Raw genomic sequence first — 22228 nt, 5'->3', positions numbered from 1 at the left:
TTCAGGAAGCCCTGGCCTTTACCTTCTGATGTGATGCTTTTCCCATTTGCTAGGAAAACTTTGCCTTTTGCACTGTAATCAATGTTTGTGAAGAAGATCTCATCGTTGGACTGGGGGACAACTTTATAAACTGGGTGCAGGTCCTCTACTCCGTGCCTCTAGCTCGGCTTTGTAATAATGGCTCCCTCTCCCCCCATTCCTGTTACATAGGGGCACTCGACAAGGGTGTCCATTATCCCCTCTTGTATTCACCTTAGCAGTGGAACCCTTGGCTATTATGATTCATGAGAACCCTGATATTGTAGGCTTTCACAGGGGTCAGTTGGAGGACAAAGTGTCCCTTTATGCTGATGATGTGCTGTTGTATCTGGGAGACACTGGGGGTTCTCTAGAAAATTTTATGGAAACTATTACTAGATTTGGTGAATTTTCTGGATTTACCATAAACTGGTCAAAATCTATTCTTATGCCTCTCAACCCACTGGTTTCCCACAACCCACTGGGTTCAAGTATCTGGGAGTGGTGGAATCGCCGAACCCGTCTGAATATCTAAAACTCAATTTAACCCCCCCTATTTGATAAACAAAGGATTAAGTGTCAAAGTTGGTGTAAACTGTCATCAGTTGTGGAACGAGTAAAAAGCTCTTATCTATTTTTCATAACTCCCCTATGTGGATATCTAATCAATGGTTTAAACGTATTGATTCACAATTTCGTGATCTTATCTGGAGGAAGAAACAGGCCCGGGTTAGTTGAGTACCCTACAATATGCTAAGGATAGGGGGGGACTGGTGGTTCCACATTCCAAAATGCATTTCCTGGTGTCTCAACTGCAACAATTTGCTGGATAGGGACTTGGAGAAAATTTAGATCTTATAGTTCAACTGGTGTCCAACCCTAAATTGACAGCTAATTCTCATTTGGAAATGGACCTCCCGATATTCCCCCCCCCCCTTCTCTCCAATGGTAGATCTGCTTAGGAGAGTCTGGCGGGCAGCTAGGGAGGCATTATATATTAAAGGCCCTATGGAGTTTACTCCCTTGTGGAACAACCCTAATTATCCTGAACTATGTGAACTACAGGGATTTTCCTCATGGAGACAGCAAGGGGTCTGGTACTTTCACAAACTATATAGTGTTAGTACCCTAAAGGCGTATGATCAACTGTGGGCGGAGATCTTGTTAACACAAACAATTTTATCAGTATCTCCAACTTTGACATGCAATGCAGACGCAAGCACAAATGCTCCCCTTAGCTACAGTATATCTAGCTCTTCGCTACTGCGGGAGATCCTGCAGGCTACCGCTCGCAGGGGTCTGATTTCACGGGCCTACTCTGTATTATTGTCCTCTATTCAAGATCACACATTAATAAAAAGTAGAGCTCATTGGGCCACTGATGTCGGCGCTATAGATGGTGATCAATGGGACATGGCCCTAGAGGGCCTCCCTGCTGTGTCTGTGTCAGCTGCACATAAACTCTCACAATTGTTCATCATACACAGAGCTTATTGTAAGCCTGATACACTATTCGATTGGGGACAGCGAGACTCTCCTTTATGTCCGAAATGCTCGGCCGTCAGAGGGGACTTCATACACATGATATGGCGCTACCCGAAGCTTGCACCCCATTGGGCGGAGGTTGTGCAGGTTATTTCTGACCTAGCCCAAACACTTGTACCTCTTGATCCTTTGGTGTGCTTGTTAGGCACAATTGATGCTGAAATGTATCCAAAAGGTATTTATACTATGGTGAACAGGTTATTGTACCGGGCTGGAAAGCTGATCGCCCGATTTTGGTTGACTGCCACCGTGCCTCCTAAAGCGCAGTGGATTGCCTATGTTAATTCCCTTTTACCCAGAGAACAATTAGCTTATCCTCATTGAAAAGCGGTAAAAAAAATCTATCTCATTTGGCAGAATTGGCTTGACAACCCAAGTCTTGCCCCACCAAAACTAGTGATAGATAAGTTATTATACTGTTTTTTTGTTTTTTTTTAACAATCAAAATTTTTATTTTCCTTTTTTTAAAGATACAACATATCCATTCTTAATTATACAGCTTTAAATTCCATAAACCGTAGATAAAAACTATACAATTACATTACATCCATTCCACAATCTTACATACATAACCCTTCCTCATACACAAAAAAAAAAAGAAAAACCTAGGCAGGGGGGAAAATCTCCGTTCCCCACCCCCCTTACCCCACGTTCCATCGTTGTTGACCAAAAGCCCGCTAATTACACCCTTCCATACCCACTTTGAATGTGCCCTGTTCTCTACTCCTCTTACCAAGATAGAGAGATGTAGTCATCATCAAATAATTATCAAATTGTGTAAGAGGCCCTACTTAGCCTTATATTACATTTATATTACATTTATATTTTGGTTGACTGCCACCGTGCCTCCTAAAGCGCAAATTGCCTATGTTAATTCCCTTTTACCCAGAGAACAATTAGCTTATCCTCATTGAAAAGCGGTAAAAAAAATCTATCTCATTTGGCAGAATTGGCTTGACAACCCAAGTCTTGCCCCACCAAAACTAGTGATAGATATGTTATTATACTGTTGAACCCACCAAGAGTTACAATGGTTTAGGCCTGAGTTTGGGAATTTCTAAGCTTTATATCCGAGAGTAGACAAAAGAGGCTGTTCTGAGTAATTGTTCCTCAATAAGCTCGGGCTTTGTTTGTTTTGTGTTTTACCTTTTTATTGTTTTTATTTCTTCACAAAAAAATGTTGTATATGATTTGACGGTCTGTACCTCATTATCTACCTTATGTACAATACTCGTGTTATTGGTTGTCATGTATACCCTTTATTCCTGCAATGTACAGTCACCTTGTCAATAAAGTTTTGGAATAAAAAAAAGATCTCATCGCTAGTCATGTGGCTTGTCACTCCTGAGTCTATGCACCAGCCACATGGCTTGCCACTATGAGTTACTTTAAAGGTGCCTCTCCACAATATGTCAGTTTCCTTTGTGGCTGCTTTGACTCTTTCTTTTGTGGATAGCTTTAGCTTTCGCTGCTCAGCTTTCCAGATAGAACAGTCCTTTTTTAAGTGACCGGTCCTATTACAGCGAAAACAGGCTCTGCTTTCTTTGTTGTGCTGTGTGCCTTTATGCCTGCAAAAGAGCTGTAAGACTCTGAGCTAGATTCTTTGTCTGACATATCTGATGAAGAGAGTCTTTAGCACAAGAGCTGCTGTGGGCTAGCAGGGAAGATATTGATTCCACATTCATGTTACCAGATTGGGCAGTGATGGACTTTAGGGAAACACCAGATAGCACAGCAAACCAAGTACTACAAGTGAGCCGCTGCCCACAGTTATCAGTTCAGTTGAGGTCAAAAGGTTATCTCTGAATCCTTGTTTGTTGCCTGGAGTTGGGGGTACTAGTGCACTTCCAAAGCTTGCCCATTTGCAAAGATTCCTTAACAAGTATGTTGCTATATAATATGGCCTGCAGCTCCCTTATTTTTTTTTTTTTAGAAATCATACAAAAAATTGAATCCAAGTGAGAGGAATGGTACAGTGAAGCTATTCGGGACAATTTGTGTGTATCAAAGCCTTTCAGGAAAGAAGGCTATTCCCCTGTCATAGATGGATGATATGACGAATGCTTGCTGCTTACTTGGAATTGTGTTAAAAATTGATGTGTGTGTGTGTGTGTGTGTGTGTGTGTGTGTGTATATATATATGTATATCTATATCTATATATCAAATTTGCTTTACTTATACGCAATGCAACAAATTATTGGAGCCTGCTATCAAAATGTTGGCATCCAGATTAGATGATCTGCCTCATGTCAACATATTAACTATGACTCTTTTGCCAACAGCTCTTCTGAAGAACAGCAAAATATCCAGTCAATCTCCATAAAAGAATTATTCATTATTTCAGACTCTTTACTCACCTTATACACTGGGTGCCCAATTGGAAGTTGCCTGGTAGTTGCTATTGAGAAAACCTCGGCTAAGAGATGGGTACGGAGAAGGTGAGTGTCAACTTCATGAGCATTGTAGTCAGCACTGCGCACCCAGATCTTGGCCAAAACCCAATCATATTCCGAGTCACTGGGCAGGAAGATTGGAACATTTTCTCCAGGGGTCTGAGATAACTAGAATACAAAAGATTTATTTAGTGGCCATAACATTTGACCAAAAATATTGAAATGTTTTGCTCTTGGTTCATTTATCATTATATTGCATTGAAAGACTTTTATAATGGCTCAGGCATCACAATCTCTGAAAACATGTTTTCCCTAACAAAGGTTAGTCATGCTGATTTTCCTCTTAGGTGCTTGCAAAGCATGCTAGTGTATTTGAATGGACAGCCTGGCCTGGGGAAAAGGGGAGTCTGGAATTAAAAAACGTGGGAAGAGGGGAGGCCTGAAACAGAGCAACCTGGGTAAAAGGTAAGGGGTGAGTCTGGTATCACTGCAATTGAGTCTTTCTTCTGACTGTATTCAACAGCACAGTATTCAACCGGGCCACTCTACACAATACCATTAAATTACATAGAGCAGGTAAATATACCATGTTTATTTTTTCAGGAAAAAAATAAGCCTTTACAACTACTGATTTCAGAAATGCATTTGTGTACATACATACATACAGTACATACGTTAAATTACCTGGATAGCAATTGGAACAATCTGATCCTGAGGATTTTTCCACAGTAGGCACATAGGGGCTGCAATGTATTGTTTCCTTCCATTGATAGTATTAGCAGGAACACCATGTAAAACTTTATAATCTGCCATCAAAATATGACCATTCTGAAAGGTAGCAATTATGAAATCTGATCAGCAATGAAATTAATGAATTTATTTAGTCTACTGCCCCGTACACACGGTCGGATTTTCTGATGGAAAATGTGTGATCGGAGCGTGTTGTCAGAAATTCCGACCGTGTGTGGGCTCCATCGGACTTTTTCCATCGTTTTTTCCGACACACAAAGTTTGAGAGCAGGCTATAAAATTTTCCGACAACAAAATTCGATCGCGTCAATTCTGACCGTGTGTGGACAATTCCGACGCACAAAGTGCCACGCATGCTCAGAAGAAATTCCGAGTCGGAACAGCTTGGTCTAGTAAAATTAGCGTTCGGAATGGATAGAGCACTTTCATCAGGCTGCAATGTAAAAAATTGTTTAATACAGCGCACTCTCTTCTTCTTTATAATGCAGGCAGAACAAAGTAGTTTTGCTGCTGATATTCACACAGAGTTCTCACAAACTTCTTTCTTTCTTATTTATCGTGATTCCCTCAATATATTATGATTTGTCACATCTGATCAAAAATCGATATCATTTTTTTTGTTTTTTTTTTTTTGTTTTTTTGTTTTCAAGCCTGATGTGAATTTTTTTTTTGGTTTGTATTTTTTTCAAGGCTGATCTTGTTTTTTTTTTTTTTTAGTTATTTAACATCCAGAAACTGTCCTTTTTGATGGAAAACACACATAGGCGAGTATAATTTAAACCAAAAAACTTTTATTCAGGGCTCAGAACCAAACAAAGAGGGAGGCAACACTGGAGAAACAGCAGACATTGGTGAAGCCTTTGGCCCCCAGGACAGACATCAATTATTTTACAGCAAAATTGGTGGCCTGAGGAGTCCATATCTAAGGGAGTACAGTCTGGTCCAGAAGTAACAGAGATAATGAAAGCAGCAGATGACATGTATGTCCCCAGGCTGTGGTCATACAAGAGCCTGCATCTTTTGCCAGACCAGACTGAACCCAGGGCCATCACTCTCTGGTCTTCCTTCCACGCTTCCTTCCACGCTGTGGCTGTGGTGGTGTAGTTGTGGCAGGAGGAGGAGGAGGAGGATGTTCCAACTCACTCACGTGGGTATTGGGTGTGATTTCACCCCTCACCCCCTTAGTTAAGACTTTATAAAGAAGGTTCTCACACAGCTGGCATTGACCCTCCTGCATGCCCTGCAGTTTGATGGTAGCCATGCAGGCAAAGGCCTCTTCAGGAGTGGGGGTGGCTCTGAGGGACGCAGAAGCCTCCTGAATGAGCCTGAGTGCTGAATCCTGCACGTGACTCCCCTTCCTGGGTCTTTTGGTTGGAAGGCGGAGGGGAGGGACCTGCGATTCTGTCAGGCTCCTACTGGTCCCAGGCTTCTCCTGGCTGCCACTTAGCCCCGCCTCCTCCTGGCTGCCACTAACCCCCGCCTCCTCCTGGCTGCCACATTCCACAGCCTCCTCCTGTGTGCCACATTCCACAGCCTCGTCCTGGCTGAGGTCTTCCTGTGTATGAAAAAGGAACATAGCTTTAGTTTTTTATTCATCAATCACACAATTTTCATCTCATGACTGTTGCAAATTGAATGTTAACAAATATAAAAGACTATCATTCTGAGCCCAGCATTTTTCATTCTTGTCCCAATTATTTTTGCCCAGTACTGTCTATTGATATGTAAATGCCTTTATTAAATCAGCAATTGGTGATCAATAATAACATATAGTAAACATAATTTCTTTATTGACCAGAAATCTGTAGAAGAATGCTATACCTGTCTCAAGCTGGGCTCCTCCACTTCTTCCTGGCTGGAAGTCCCAGGTTGGACATCGGAAGCCTCAGCTGGGGTGGAGGGAAGAGTGGAAGGAAGGGTTGAGAGGGATTCCCTGACTCCAGTCTGGTCTGACAGAAATCGCAGTCTCTCATAGTACCACAGTCTGGGGACATAAATGTCATCTGCTACAGCTCCTGATCTCTGGGAATCTGTTACCTTCTTGCACTCCCTAAGATAAGTAATCCTCAGGCCACCAATTTTGGCTTTTAAATAGGGGATGTTTGCTGTGGGGACCATCGGCTTCACCAACTCCAGCAGTTTCTCCAGCGCTGTCTGCCTCTTTCGTTTATGATTATAATGCGGGTGTGTCACCTGCCACAGACAGGGCAGCTCCCTGTATTTGTCTATGAACAGGGGGAGGAAGTTGTGGTCATTGAAGCCATTCATTTTATCTGCAAGACACAACACGAGACAAACCGTAATGTCAGGCAAAACTCTCCTAATCTTGGTACAATATAGGCCTCAATCTAGAAGCAGTATAGGCCCAAGTTTAGATCTTACCTTCGTTATCGCGATCGGCGCCTCCGATACTCCTTCCTACGCTCACACATCGTACGTACTACGCACGCGTTTTACGCTTTATAGACACTGCGCATGCGTGAAACTCCGCCTGCCTCTGACGTTCTTTCTATTCCCCGCCCCTTCTCATTCGGCGCAGTGGGGGAAGAGCACATGGCGGAGACACAGCAGGTGTGTGCTAATTACAGCAATGAGGAGGAGGAGGAGGAAAGCCTGGAGCCAGAAACGTCCCGATCCAGAAGGAGTCGATTTAAGGCATCAAATATGTCCTTTGGGGAGATGTTGGAGATGGTCGACATCCTGAAGAAGGCCAACTATGTCGGGAAGTATGGACCTTACCCCAACCCCAATGTCCGAAAGGCCAAGATCATGGCGAAAGTAGTCAAGAGTCTGCACCAGAATTTCGGGGTACGACGATTGAAAGATCAGCTTAGGAAGCGGTGGTCGGACCTGAAATTAAGAGAGCATGAGCAGTACAGAAAGATCCGGAGAGTGTTGCAAAAAAGTAAGTAGTTGTGCTGTGTTCCTATTCTTTATGTTTATTACGTTCGTGCTGCTCCATGTGCTTTTCTTAACTGTTATCCAGTTTAAAATGGCAACTTTCATGTTCATAGGCACATTATTAGTTCGTATAAAACATTATTCGTTCGGCCTAGAAAACACCATTGTTTTGGCCATATGCATTTGCCAACATTTTTTATGGCCTACTTGTATGGGAATAATTTGGTTGTGTAGAGGGGTTTGTAACTAGAATGAAATGCTAACTAGATTCTGTGTAAGGAGAGGACACTCAGCAGTTTTCACATCTGGACGCTGGAGCACTAGTGTGGGACACAAGAACACACTTTTTATTGGGGCCCACACAGGTGCTCCAGTGTATACTATAGGGGTGCCTCCAGCTGTGAAGCTTGTACTAAACAGGTAAAGTCTTGAAGCTTGACAAAGGACAATAAAAATTCTACATCTTGGAACGCTGCCAAAACAGACAATTCTACCCCACTTCCAAGCAATGTTTCATATTCCTATTTCTGCTATCAAATATCTGTGTGCTAAGTATACCTTTTTTTTTTTTTCATAGGAGAGAAAAGACTCGGAGGACACCCCTTATCCGAGGAGACCAAAGACCCCCACCTCATGAAGAAGAGGAGACCCACCAAAGCCAACAGGAGAAGGAGGAGGAAGGAGATGTGGTGGAACTAGTCACCACAACAGGTGAGTGTCTGCGATCACAGACTCAGGTAAGAGATGGATGCCGGCAGATTTATAATACATGGTGTGTTTTTGTTTCTATCTTTTTAGGTGATCGTGATGTTGTGGATCCAGGGCATTTCACCTCAGAAAGTGCACAGATCCTGATCAGGGAGATCATGGGGTGTAATAGGGACTTGGAAAACATCCAGAAAAGCATCAATGATGTTAAAAAAAATGAAGAACATCATTGATGTTTTAGGGAGAGTTTAAAACCCCTCAAAATCCCTTTTTTTTTTTTTTGCGCTTTTTGTGAGCCAAAAATTTTTACCATTTTTTGACATATTTGCGAAAAGCCAAATTTGGAAGAGGCACACAGTGTGTCAACATGTGCTATCTGCCATCACGGGAGATCAATGTATGCGTTTTGGGGGTGCAACCCCTTCCTCAATAATAAAGTAGCTGTGAGGAAGGGGTTGCACCCACAAAACACGTCCCTTGATCCCCCGTGATGGCAGCTAGCACATGTTGACATTTGGCAATTGGTGTGCATCTTCAAAATTTGGCTTTTCTAGGGGTGACTTCACCCTATCTGAATGCAATATCAAACACAGTTTGTAAATACTCATGTCTGATATTGCCTTCAAGTTCTACCAAATGTGAACTTTGTAAGTTCAAGATTTGTGTCTTTATTGTTGGTTTTAAACATGCAAGTTTTATCTTAAATGGACATTTCTACTTTTTCTAATGTGACCCCAAAAATTGTTATACAACAAACATGTTGGTTTGTTTTAAAAACCTTTTCTAAATGCACATGTGATTGTGCTGGTATTAAAAAGATTGTTAATCAAGAATGTGTGGATTATTGTCTCAACGCTCCAAAACTTTTGTTGTGCTCTAATTGGTGTTTTCAGTGACAATGGGGGTTATTTCCTAAGGGCAAATCCACTTTGCACTACAAGTGCAGTTTCAACTGCACTTGTAGTGCAAAGTGTCTTTGCCTTTAGTAAATAACACCCAACAATGCTTTGTAATGTTACACAATCATGCCATTTTCAGGACTCACCATGTTCTGTCAGGGTCAGCTAAAAGAAACACAAGCAGTAAATGTCACCAAAGATTTTAGTAGTTAATTTTTTTTTTATTTGAAAAAGGTTTCAGACATTGTCTGTCATATTGATAGCCCCCCTACCCGCAAAGTATTCAAGGTATCTTAGACGGACATCACGGGCACTCAGGGGGGGCAAGCCAGGACGGCCACTTTCAAGCGCCGTCAGGGTTGGTTCATTTTGAATTCCAGCCTCAGGCCCAACGGAGCCAGTATAGTTGGCAGAATGTTGCCGTAAAAAGTTGTGTAGAACACAGCACGCCAGGATAATATGATTCAGTTTATACTCCGCCATGTGTATGGGTGTAAGAAATAGGCGGAACCGGCTGGCCATGATTCCAAACGTCTGCTCCACCACTCTTCTGGCTCTGGCCAGCCGGTAATTAAAAACTCTCTGGTCCGGGGTGAGGGTCCTCATCGGGAATGGCCGCTTAAGATGGTCCCCCAGCGCAAGCGCTTCATCTGCAAGAAAGACGAATGGGAGTCCTTCCACATTGTCTTCTGGAGGTGGCAAGTCCAAGCTGCCATTCTGGAGACGCCTGTAGAACTCCGTCTGGGCGATGACTCCACCATCGGACATCTGGCCATTCTTCCCCACATCCACATACAGGAACTCGTAAGTAGCCGACACCACCGCCAACATCACAATACTATTGAACCCCTTATAGTTGAAATAGTATGACCCCGAGTTCGGTGGTGGGACGATGTGGACGTGTTTCCCATCAATTGCCCCTCCGCAGTTAGGAAAGTCCCACCGCTGGGCAAAGTGGGAGGCCACAGTCTGCCATTCCTGTGGTGTGGAAGGAAACTGTGGAGTCAAACAACAACAAAAAATTAGTCATTTTGCACATAAACAGGGAAAGCAGATTAGACACAAACATTCTTGGCCAACATCAAGATAACATTTATTTGAGAGAGTTTTTAAAGACCAAAGTATAAGGTACACCTATCAGATTCCCCCTCCAAACCCCCCTCTCATGGGCCATTTCTAACATTATAGGGGGGGGAGCTCTTGGACAGGTAACCCTCTCCACTTCATTGAGAGATGAATGCCTAAATAATGGGTATTACTTTGGCCAGCCCCTCCTTAGTTACACTATTGACAGCCCACTGGACAGGTAAGAAGTGTCATAATACAAAGATATAAATACACACTGTACACATTTGAGCACATTTGGACATTCTGCTATTACCTATCAAGATAATAATAGAATACAAAAACTTTAAACAGTACCATTTGAAAGTATACAGGCAGGCCCTTGCACTACATGCTTTGGGGAATTCATCCATAAATCTGATCACAAAAGAGGTGGGTATAGTGTGTATGGGTTTGGCAAAGTCAGCAGATAGATGATTGAGGATAGATAGAGAATTGGTATCAGCTGACTTAGCAGTTGGGGGGAGGGAGGGTTCCAAATGATTTGGGGACCCCCAAAAAAAGCCTCTGGCACTCTGCCTGAATTTAAAGCACAAATCACATTTAGAAACATTTTAGGGGGTGTTTGGGGCAAAGCACTACTATGGAGCTGATAAAATACATTAAGTGACTACATGAGGTGAATATAGGGCCAGGAGACCATGCTGGGAAGGTAAGTGAAGGCAAATATGCATGAAGGAGAAAAAAAAAATTACATAAAAATCCAGCATGCATGAGAACAAAGGGAACATTCACAGCATATTCCAATCATGGTAAATAGGGAATGAGGAAAGAAATACAAACATTAAATACAATAAAATGTGATGGTAAAGGATACATTTTACCCTAATATACTCCTTCTGCAGGACCTGGATGATGGCAGAACAGGTCTCTGGGATAATGATCCCCAGAGCCTGGGGGGAGATGCCTGTCGAGAACTTCAAGTCCTGCAGGCTTCTCTCCGTCGCCAAGTACTGCAGGGTGGTGACTAGCCTCTGCTCCGGAGTGATGGCTTGCCTCATGCCTGCCTGCTAATATAAGGGGTCAGCAAAGCCAACAAATGGTGAAATACGGGGTCCGTCATCCGGAGAAAGTTCCTGAAATCATTAGGATTATTCTCATGGATCTCACGGAGCAAAGGCATATGACAAAAGTGGTCACGCTGGAGCAACCAATTCTTGGTCCATGAACTCCTCCCCACCCTGTTCATTGACTGGACTTGTGTCAAGGTAAGGACCCCAACACCAAGCCCCCACACAGCACGAACTCTACAAGGAGTACGTATACGCAACATGGCTAGAAAACGGTCGGCTGCTCAGAACGAAGTAACAGAACGCACTGAAGAACAGCAAGGCCTGTGAAGAGCGACCTGAAAAACAGTAACGAACAAACAAGAACACAATGACAAGAGTCACGCGTAACTCGCTGCATGCACTGAAGAGCAGATACAAACCCACAAGCACAAACTGAACAGCAGAAAACGATCTGAAAACCACAAGTCTGAAAAAGCGTGAATCATCTCTCACCAAACTTTTACTAACACGAGATTAGCAAAAGGAGCCCAAAGGGTGCCGCGCTTGGTTCTGAACTGGCCTTTTCTAGTCTCGTCGTACATGGTGTACGTCACCGCGTTCTTGGCGATCGGAAATTCCGACCACTTTGTGCGACCGTGTGTACGCAAAACAAGTTTGAGCCAACATCCGTCGGAAAAAATCCATGGATTTTGTTGTCGGAATGTCCGATCAATGTCCGACCGTGTGTACGGGGCATACTTGTGCACAAAAGCATGATATCGATATTCTGTAAATTATATTGACGAGGAAAGTTCCAAGAAAGTCCATTCAGTTCTTGTGTAAAAACTCAAACTGATTTAATAATAAAATAGCAAAATATTACAAGAACACTATGAAAATGTAGCATGTAAAAATAACATCAATAATCTAATATATTCTTAAGATAAAGATTGAATCAGATGTGTATCTTTGTGTGTGTGTGTGTGTGTGTGTGTGTGTAGCTGTGACAGCTTCCTTCAATGTATCATGTTGTGTCTGCAGCAAAATCATCTAAATCATGCATCTAAATCAGTCTGCCCAACAAACATTTTGTTCAAAAGCTTTTACTCCACAAATCAAACCCATGAAAATAGCCCCCACCTTCCTAAAAAGGGTTGGTTTGTCTTATAGTTCCACAGACTTAGTGGCAAATGGTTTTCTAACTTTCAGTCTACTCCAGATGTTGAAATATAACACCATCTCTATTCTACACAACATTCCATGGGGGTGGGCAAGAAGAGCTATGTGTAAAGTTTTATTATTTTCTGATGGGAGAATGGTAAGAAGCCAGCTCGACTTTAACTACTACCACATGTTGGCTCTCTATAGAAATGTTTATGAAGCTTATGACAATATGTATACTTTCATAAGTATAAAAGTGTATATAATTTCACTTTTTTTCCATAACTAAAAGTTATATATATATATATATATATATATATATATATATATATATATACAACGCAATTATTCTGTAAAGATCTAATCAATTCATTCATTTGTTAATGTTTGTTAATTGATGTATATTAGATTAAAGAAACTTTCTAACATTTCCCTCTCAAAATTATTGATTAAACAATCTTAATCATTTTCATATCTAAATCCATATACAACCGCATGTCATTCGTATCCATACATACTTCTTATCTTAAGATAATTGATTTGAATATATTTTCAATTTTGATTCTATATAAGGAAAAGTGAACTTATTCAACCTTTTGCTTCATATACCATAAAAATATTTTCACCTCCTATATATTTTCTTTTTCTTTTACCAAATAAATCAATCCCCTTAATATTCATAAATGTAACATTGTTGTACAATACTTTAAAATATGCATGTCACTTCAGAATAATATGTTTCATACTTTCCCTCCAAATTGTGTTTAGCACAAATTTATAATCCATACAACCGTTCAAATAACCTTGTCAAAATTTGAACCTAAAATATATTTCTTAACTTCAATTCATTCATATATGTGAGATGATTTTAAAAATAAATACACATTACAATGTAAACTTGTCTATATGACTTTAGGAAAATGTACTGTTATCTTAATTAACACCAGACATTCCTCCTAACTACAATGACTCTATTGTAAGGATGTTTAACCCTTTCAACTCTGAAAATACACTATATGTGATTGTAAAAGTTGATGTGTAAAAAATATCTCATCTTGATATGATAAACATATCACGTCACATACAAATGTATATACAGTGCCTTGCAAAAGTATTTAGCCCCCCTGGCTTTTTACCTATTTTGTTACAGCCTTTAGTTCAATTTTTTTTAATCTAAATTATATGTGATGATTCAGAACACAATAGTCTAAGTTGGTGAAGTAAAATTAGAAAAATATATACATAAAACTATTTTTTAGAAATAAAAAAACTGATAATTGGCATGTGCGTATGTATTCACCCCCTTTGTTATGAAGCCGATAAAAAGCTCTGGTGCAATCAATTACCTTCAGAAGTCACATAATTAGTGAAATGATGTCCACCTGTGTGCAATCTAAGTGTCACATGATCTGTCATTACATATACATACCTTTTTGATAGGCTCCAGAGGCTGCAACACCTAACCAAACACTGCCACGAAGACCAAGGAACTCTCCAAACAAGTAAGGGACAATGTTGTTGAAAAGTACAAGTCAGGGTTAGGTTATAAAAAATATCCAAATCTTCCTAGGAGCACCATCAAATCTATCATAAACAAATGGAAAGAACATGGCACAACAGCAAACCTGCCAAGAGATGGCCACACACCAAAACTCAGGGACCGGGCAAGGAGGGCATTAATCAGAGAGGCAGCACAGAGACCTAAGGTAACCCTGGAGGAGCTGCAGAGTTCCACAGCAGAGACTGGAGTATCTGTACATAGGACGACAATAAGCCGTATGCTCCATAGAGTTGGGCTTTATGGCAGAGTGGCCAGAAGAAAGCCATTACTTTCAGCAAAAAACAAAATGGCACATTTTGAGTTTGCGAAAAGGCATGTGGGAGACTCCCAAAATGCATGGAGGAAGGTGCTCTGGTCTGATGAGACTAAAATTGAGCTTTTTGGCCAAAGAAAACGCTATGTCTGGCACAAACCCAACAGGTCACATCACTCAAAGATCACCATCCCCACAGTGAAACATGGTGGTGGCAGCATCATGCTGTGGGGAACTTTTTCAGCAGTTGGGACTGGGATACTGGTCAGAGTTGAGGGAAAGATGGATGGTGCTAAATACAGGGATATTCTTGAGCAAAATCTGTACCACTCTGTGTGTGATTTGAGGCTAGGATGGAGGTTCACCTTCCAGCGGACAATGAAGCCGCTAAAGCAACACTGGAGTGGTTTAAAGGGAAACATGTAAATGTGTTGGAATGGTCTAGTCAAAGCCCAGACCTCAATCCAATAGAAAATCTGTGGTCAGACTTAAAGATTGCTGTTCACGAGCACAAACCATCCAACTTGAAGGAGCTAGAGCAGTTTTGCCAGGAGGAATGGGCAAAAAATCCCAGTGGTAAGATGTGGCAAGCTCATAGAGACTTATCCAAAGCAACTTGGAGCTGTGATAGCCGCAAAAGGTGGCTCTATGAAGTATTGACTTTGGGGGGGGGGGGGGTGAATAGTTATGCACATTGACTTTTTCTGTTATGTTGTCCTATTTGTTGTTTGCTTCACTTCACTTCAAAGTTGTGGGCATGTTCTGTAAATTAAATGATGCAAATCCTGAAACAATCCATGTTAATTCCAGGTTGTGAGGCAAAAAATACGAAAAATGCCAAGGGGGGGTAAATACTTTTAAAGGGCACTGTATATAAAACTACAATATATTTGATGGATAAATTATTTCATCAGTAGTCAAAAGTCAATTGTTTTTAGAAGTTTCTCTCTTATTAGAGATCTTGAGGTTTTTTTCATATTATTATTCTTCTTCCTGCACTCTGTAAAGTTGGAAAAAGTTTATTGAACATAAAAAGACAACAATAATTATAACAAATGAATCTCTTGTGTCAAATCCTCTCCCAGAACTGATATTATTAAGTTTCAAGGGTTTGCTTTTCATCTGGAAGGTCTAGAAATATTACATTTCTCTTCTTTTGGTGACTTATAAGTCAGATCCTGAAAGAGAATGCAGTATCATTATTTTGCATTTACTAATGCAAAATATACCTCCATTTACTTATTCATTTTACATACCACAATCCTAATATTTTATTATGACATGAAAGACATATTTTGGTAATAACATTTCTAATTACCTTACTTTGCTCTATTTTTCTTAAACTGGCCTATACTCCTTATGCTATTATTCTGTGTATTTTAAATTTAACAGGATGCAATTTTTCCTTTTTGTCAGGATTTAAAACCTCGTTTTCACACAGAAAGGTTTCAAATCAACCCAGAAGACTGAAGTGAACTATGTCCATTCACCTCTCCTCTTTAAAATTTAGAGTCATGCGTGCTGTACTCTAATTTTTGGCATCTTCCACTTCAGCATTTTCTGTAGAATTTTTGCTGAATAGCATAACCATTCTTTGGGTAACACATAGGAACGACTCTTAATAAACGACTCTTAATAGCATTAACATATACTGGCTCAAAGCCTCTCTCAGCACTTGTTCTGAAAATACCATTTACAGGTTTCCTAGATTTATTTGTACAAACATAATGTTCTTTTACCAAATCTACCTGTATAGATTTAAATTGTAAAGCTTTAAAAAATGGGCAACATTTGTCATATAATTCTCCTGAATTAATTCTCTCTAGAAGAAGTTTTAGTGATAGATCGGGTGTCTGTAAAATGATCTTAGTAGATCTTACAATCTTTTCTGTTACTTTGACTGTAAAATAAAAACAATTGCTTAATATGTGGGTCAAAGGTCTTTTCCTTATTTGTCAAACCTCTGGAGAAAAAAAATATTATTTTCTGATCACTTTCTTTTAATTGAGACAAAGTTACCTAAATCAAAATTCTCAGATACATCAGTATGCAAAACAAAGGAAATAAACGGACACATTTCTATAGTATTCAATGAAGGAGCATTCTGCAGACCCCTTTTCAACATTTCAAAGGCATCTGTCTGGGTTTGACCGCATTAATCAAACACAACATCTTTTTGTCTCAAAAAATCTAATAATGGTTTAACTTTTTTATCACATTTTTGTAAAAACTCTTTGCAACGATTTACTTGGCTCAAAAATTGATATAATGCCTTGTAAGATGTTGGAACTGGAGTAGTAGAAATGTTTCTAACTTTTTCCTGTGATAACTGTCTCTGTCCATGAATGATTTGCATATGAAGACTTTGACTTTTCATCAACTGAACTGACTCCGTGTTCAGTTTCAGCTCTGCTGTTTGTAACAGAGTAAATAACTCAAACAAAAGAGTGACATGTTCCTCTATACTCTGTGTAGACAACAAAAAACTTGTCCACATGCTGTAAAATACATTCTGGTCTAGAGAATTTTGATAATACTTTCTTTAAACACTCATACACTATACCGTCACTAATGTCCAATCCTGGAATTATTCAAGTGAATGCATAGGTTTCTTTATTAAAGCTGAAGGCAAGTTTTATGTTGACAGCTTTTAGCTAAGGATACAGAAAAATGACTAATAGCGATTTCCAGTACAGAAAATACTTTGGCCTTGGCATCCAGGTGTGACATTAAATTTAAATTAGGAACAATAGGTTTGTTATTTGTAATACATTTATTCAGTGATTCTAAATCAACTGATAAAGAATATGAATCATCAGAATTCTTGATAGGCCAAATACAATTATTTACCACTGATTTGTACTTTCTTTAATATTCCTTGTTGTAAAAATTCTTGTACAATGTCAGAAACTAGACCTATTGATTCTTGTGGCAACTTATTTGGAATTTGGGGTTCAGGTTCTCTTCCCTCAATTTCTATTTCAATATCTTTAAACAAACCTGTATCAATTTTGGTCTGACGCCAAAGACTTTTATGTAATCAAACCAATTGTTCCAATACGAGATTGGTTCCTGTATGTGGCCAATTATAATCTGAAGACATGTCAGCTACAATTAGAGCAACATAATTTAATGTTGGAGAAGTCAATACTTTTTTTAATCCTGATTTTGGCAATGGAATTAATCTATTTCTCTCATTGACAGCATCGCTTGCCATATTGATTGAACTGTCATTAACAGTCAATGTACTGATCTGTTTGACTTCTGAGGCATAAGGCAAATCATTTAACCTATTGTTTGGACAAGAATGAATGAATTGCTCAGAAATTTCCTCATTTTCTAATTCCAAAGTTTTTCTTTGTGAATCTAATTTATATTCTAAACATTCTTTCTGTACAAGGCCACATTTCTTACAATGTAAGCAAGTAACATTTCCTGTCTGTTCTGAAACTTTGGTTCTGCCTGTAACGTGTATCTCACCATAGCTGGGTGTGGTCATACACGTGGCAACGCTCTGATTGCCATTTTGCTTTTGTCTGTCAAAACTTTGTGTGCGTACTGCATCTTTATTCATTAATTTTGTTTTAAGCAAAACTTTATGATCCTAGTCATCAATCTCTATAGACCGTATATCTGGTACAAAAGACTTCTGTTTAGAGTCTGCACTATCATTAATCTCTAAACTCTTGCTTGACTGTGCTTTAGAATTTACACAAATCCTTTTTACATTATTCTGTAATTCAGATAACTGAATATCTTTTTATTTGAATTGCACTTTGCAAATCATCTATTCGCTCAGTCAAAATCGGACAATTAACACATACACTGTTATCCTACTGAGTCTTTGTTTTCCCTTTTGTACAAACAACATTCCTTTTAGGAACTCCTAATACCATTGTGTCAAACTTTAACTAACTTTATCACATTTCTAACCTGTTTGCTGAATCTCTTAAAAGAAAATTTTGATTTTAGTATCTTAATATTAGCCTGTAAGCATTGATTGAACATGTAACACCATAATTCATCATCTTTAACAAATTTTGACAGATTTTTTATTTCTAATTTACTCTCACTAGATAATTCATCAATAGAATTAATTACTTACCAATTTAGGACAGACTTCCTTCATGTAACGCGCGTTCCCTCTCTTGGCGGGAAATTATGCCATCAAGAAAATTTTCTTGCAGGTGCGCAAACATCTCACCAATTCTGATGATTCTATGATTCCAGGTTCATTCGATGATGCCGAAAGTTCATTTGCTGTTTTTATTTCTCCTGGAAGCTTGACTGCATAATCAATGCTTATCTTGCTTATCTTCCCTCTCTTCAAGCGGAAGGAGAAATAATTCAAAAATGTTCGATATTTGGACAAAATGAAACTGGCTAAGGCTCGCCACTGTTAAAATACCATTATTATGGTATTAATATCGATATTCTGTAAATTATATTGATGAGGAAAGTTCCAAGAAAGTCTGTTTAGATCATGTCTATCTTTCAGTTGATTAAAGGAAAGCAACTTCCCCTCCTCTATTATGTTCTTTAATTGTTTGATGCCAACTCTGGCCCATATTACTGGATCTGGAATTTTGCTGAAATGGGATAGCCTGGGATTAAGCCATAACGGTGTGTCCGGTGACCATGCTGCCGTATCAGACTGCATAATCACCCCTGCCTTGTCCCACGTGCGAATTGTAACGCGCATGGAACCAGTCAGCGGCGCCGCTACCCGTGGCCCTCTGTACACTAAATAGGAAAGACTCTCATAAGATCCCATTAAAGCTGCCTCTAGTACTGTCACCGCATCTCCACTGTCTCTTGCTAACCAACGTCTGGCAAATACCATCTGCCCTGCAATAAAATACTTGAACAGGTCAGGAAGTGCTAGTCCTCCATGTCCATATGGTTCCTGTAATGTATGCAGGCCCACTCTGGGATGCCCGGAACCCCACAGAAATGAACTAAACAGGCTGTTTACGCGCCAAAAGAAAGAACAGGGGACCCAAATGGGGGTATTACGTAAAAAATAGAGGAACACTGGTAGTATCTTCATTTTAAGCAGGTTCACCCTACCAATTAGGGAGAGTGGTAGGTGTTTCCAGGCCTCAAGTTGTGTTTTAGTCTTCATGAGCAGTGGCATTAAGTTAAGTGTCAGGTAATCTGTAACTTTAGGGGACACGGACACCCAAATATTTTGTTTCGTGGACCCAGGCGATAGGCACCAAGTTTGATGCCCGCGCCTGTGCTCCATCATCAATAGCCATGATACTGGACTTCTCCCAATTCACCCGTAGACCTGAAAAATTTGCAAATATGTTTAGCATCTAAAATACTGCCTCTAAGGATGGTCCTGGGTCCTCTAGAAAAAGGAGCCTATCATCTGCGTATAGGGCCGTGCATTCTCTAATGCCACCCACCTGAAGGGCTTTAACTTCTGTGGATGCTCTTCGAGCAAAAGCTATCGGCTCTATGGCCAGAGCAAACAGAGCTGGGGAAAGTGAGTACAGGGAACGCTCTCAGAAACATATAAAGAGTTGTTTGCCAAAAGGCCTCCGGCACTTAGTTACTGTAGAGAGAAATGGAGCTCATTAGTCCCTAACTTTCAAGGGGATGACTGGGACGAAATGTGGAACCACCCCTTTCAGGTCCTGGTATCAGCGCGTGACAGGTACATATAATTCAAGATACTCCACAGGATATATTATACACCAGCAAGAGCTATGGTTTGGATGATGCCTCCTGCTGGCACTGTACCGTGGCAGGGGCAGATTTCGATCATGTATTCTGGCAGTGTCCATTGATACAGGTATTTTGGACGGGGGTTATGGGGGTCATTCAAGGGTTGGTCTTGCTACCTGTCCCCATGACAATATCGGTATGTATGCTGGGCCTGGTGGAGGAGGTAGCACCACTTAGGGCAGAACTATGCTTTCTCTCGCCCTGTTTTATGCACGCAAAGCCATCCTTTAATGCTGGAAAAAACCTGAGGCCCCATCCTTAGCTTTCTGGAAAGGCCTGGTAAATAAGGCGTTAACCCTATATATATATATAAAGCCACTTACTTAAGTAAAGGGTGCCCAAAAAATTTCGAGAAGGTATGGCAGAGCTGGCTTTCTTCTGATGAGACTGTGTGAGTTACTGTGTAAATGATGGGTTACATATTATATGAAAGGGATCATGCACTAATGGAGGAAACGAGATGGGGCTTATAGATTTCAGATGGTTGTAGTCATTGCCTTAGATTTCATATAAGCATGTATGGTTAGAATGACTCGAGTAGGCCGGAAAAGCATGTGATTTATGTTTTAATGCCTGTTATAATTGAACATTGCATAATAGGGATTGGGGGGGGGGGTGTATTTTTTTGTGGGTTTATGTTATTGTTGTTCTTGTATTGAAAACTGTGAATAAAAATAATTTAAAAAAAAAAAGTCCGTTCAGTTCTTATGTAAAAACTCAAAAATTGATTTAATAATAAAATAGCAAAATATTACAAGAACAATATCAAAATGTAGAACGTAAAAATAACATCAATAATGTATTATATTCTTAAGATGAAGATTGAATCAGATGTGTATCTTTGTGTGTGTGTGAAGCTGTGGCAGCTTCCTTCAATGTCTAGTGTTGTGTCTGCAGCAAAATCAATCTGAATTAGTCTGCCCAACAAACCTTTTGTTCAAAAGCTTTTACTCCACAAATCAAACCCATGAAAATAGCCCCCACCTTCCTAAAAAGGGTTGGTTTGTCCTATAGTGTAGTGTATAGTATATTGTGACAGCAGGCAGGTAAAGTCGCCTGGTTGCATCCAGGATGGAAAATATGTATGCCCTAGATTCAGGCTTTATGCCGACTTATACCACTAGGTGGAGTCCTGCAGGGGAAGAGTTAATGAGCCCAGCTGAAGTAAGTGGGCTCATTAAGACCTATATAAAAAACCCCAGCATGCTTAGGGAGATGCTCCACCCTGGTACCAGTTCTGTGTTTGTGTAGACTGGGGAGCAGGCCCGGACTGGCCATAGGGCACACCGGGCACACCGGGCACACCGTCCTACTATTCAGTGCAGGGGGCGGAAATGAAGGGGTCAGGTGACCATGAAGGGGGAGGAGCTGCCTGGAGGAATCCCCTTCTGCCTGATGTCGGAAAGGTGTATCTGCAGCCACAGATATCAGGGCCTGGACAAGACTGCTAGAAAGTAAGTGATGCCAGCCTGCCTCTTTGCAAAAAAAATTTGTTTTACACACAGCATGATGAGAGCACTCATGTAGTAGTAGTAGGTAGTTCAGCATCACTCTTACTGTGTAAAAGAGACCACTAACCAGACCAAATCATGCTCTCATCATGCTGTGTGTAAATGCAGGTGTAAAACATTGTGTGAGAGAGGGACAGTTCTTGGGCCCAAAAGGTGTCCTGAATTTAAAGTGTATATATGCTTTTTTTTTTCTTTTGTGTTTGTAATTGTGATATATTTAGTACTAGCTGGCTGGGTAAGTTCAGTGTTAGCAAAAAATCATACATACACTTTAAATTCAGGACACCTTTTAGATTATATTATATAGAATTGTGGGTAATATATTTTTAATGTGCCCTAAAATTCACTGTTATCTCTTAGCCTGGGTTCACGCTAGATGTGGTGCGAATTCACAGCAAATTTGCTGTGGTTTCAGCACTGCATCTAAAATCGCAACCTGTCCATGTGAACCAATTGCAAAGTGTATGTCAAGTTAAAAACACCCGGCAATCGATTTGCAAAACGCAGCGCAGTTTGCCAAATCAGATCGCATGGGTGTGAACACCCATGCATTCTGATTCTGGTGTGGACAATAAAGGGTTCTGTACCAGTTTGATGTGAATGCAGTGCAATTTGAGCCATACAAATCCATGGCTCAAATCACACCCCAGAGACACCACATGTAATTCACACAG

The 22228-nt window shown here is 40.3% G+C and overlaps 1 protein-coding gene across 1 annotated transcript in view; it reads right to left on the bottom strand.

Annotated features, from left to right (window-relative positions):
- LOC141127240 (polyunsaturated fatty acid lipoxygenase ALOX15B-like) overlaps window positions 1–22228 on the bottom strand; it is a 276986-nt gene that overhangs the window by 82394 nt on the left and 172364 nt on the right. Inside the window, exons 8-9 of the mRNA XM_073613507.1 lie at window positions 4642–4785; window positions 3922–4125 (exon numbers count right to left, since the gene is read on the bottom strand). Coding sequence (XP_073469608.1) covers window positions 3922–4125; window positions 4642–4785 — 348 coding nt within the window. The remainder of the gene's footprint in view (window positions 1–3921; window positions 4126–4641; window positions 4786–22228) is intronic.

Source organism: Aquarana catesbeiana, linkage group LG02 (genome assembly GCF_042186555.1).
Source record: "Aquarana catesbeiana isolate 2022-GZ linkage group LG02, ASM4218655v1, whole genome shotgun sequence".
Lineage (NCBI taxonomy): Eukaryota > Metazoa > Chordata > Amphibia > Anura > Ranidae > Aquarana > Aquarana catesbeiana.
Note: the sequence above shows the minus strand (reverse complement) of the source record. Positions and strands in the feature narration are given on the sequence as shown.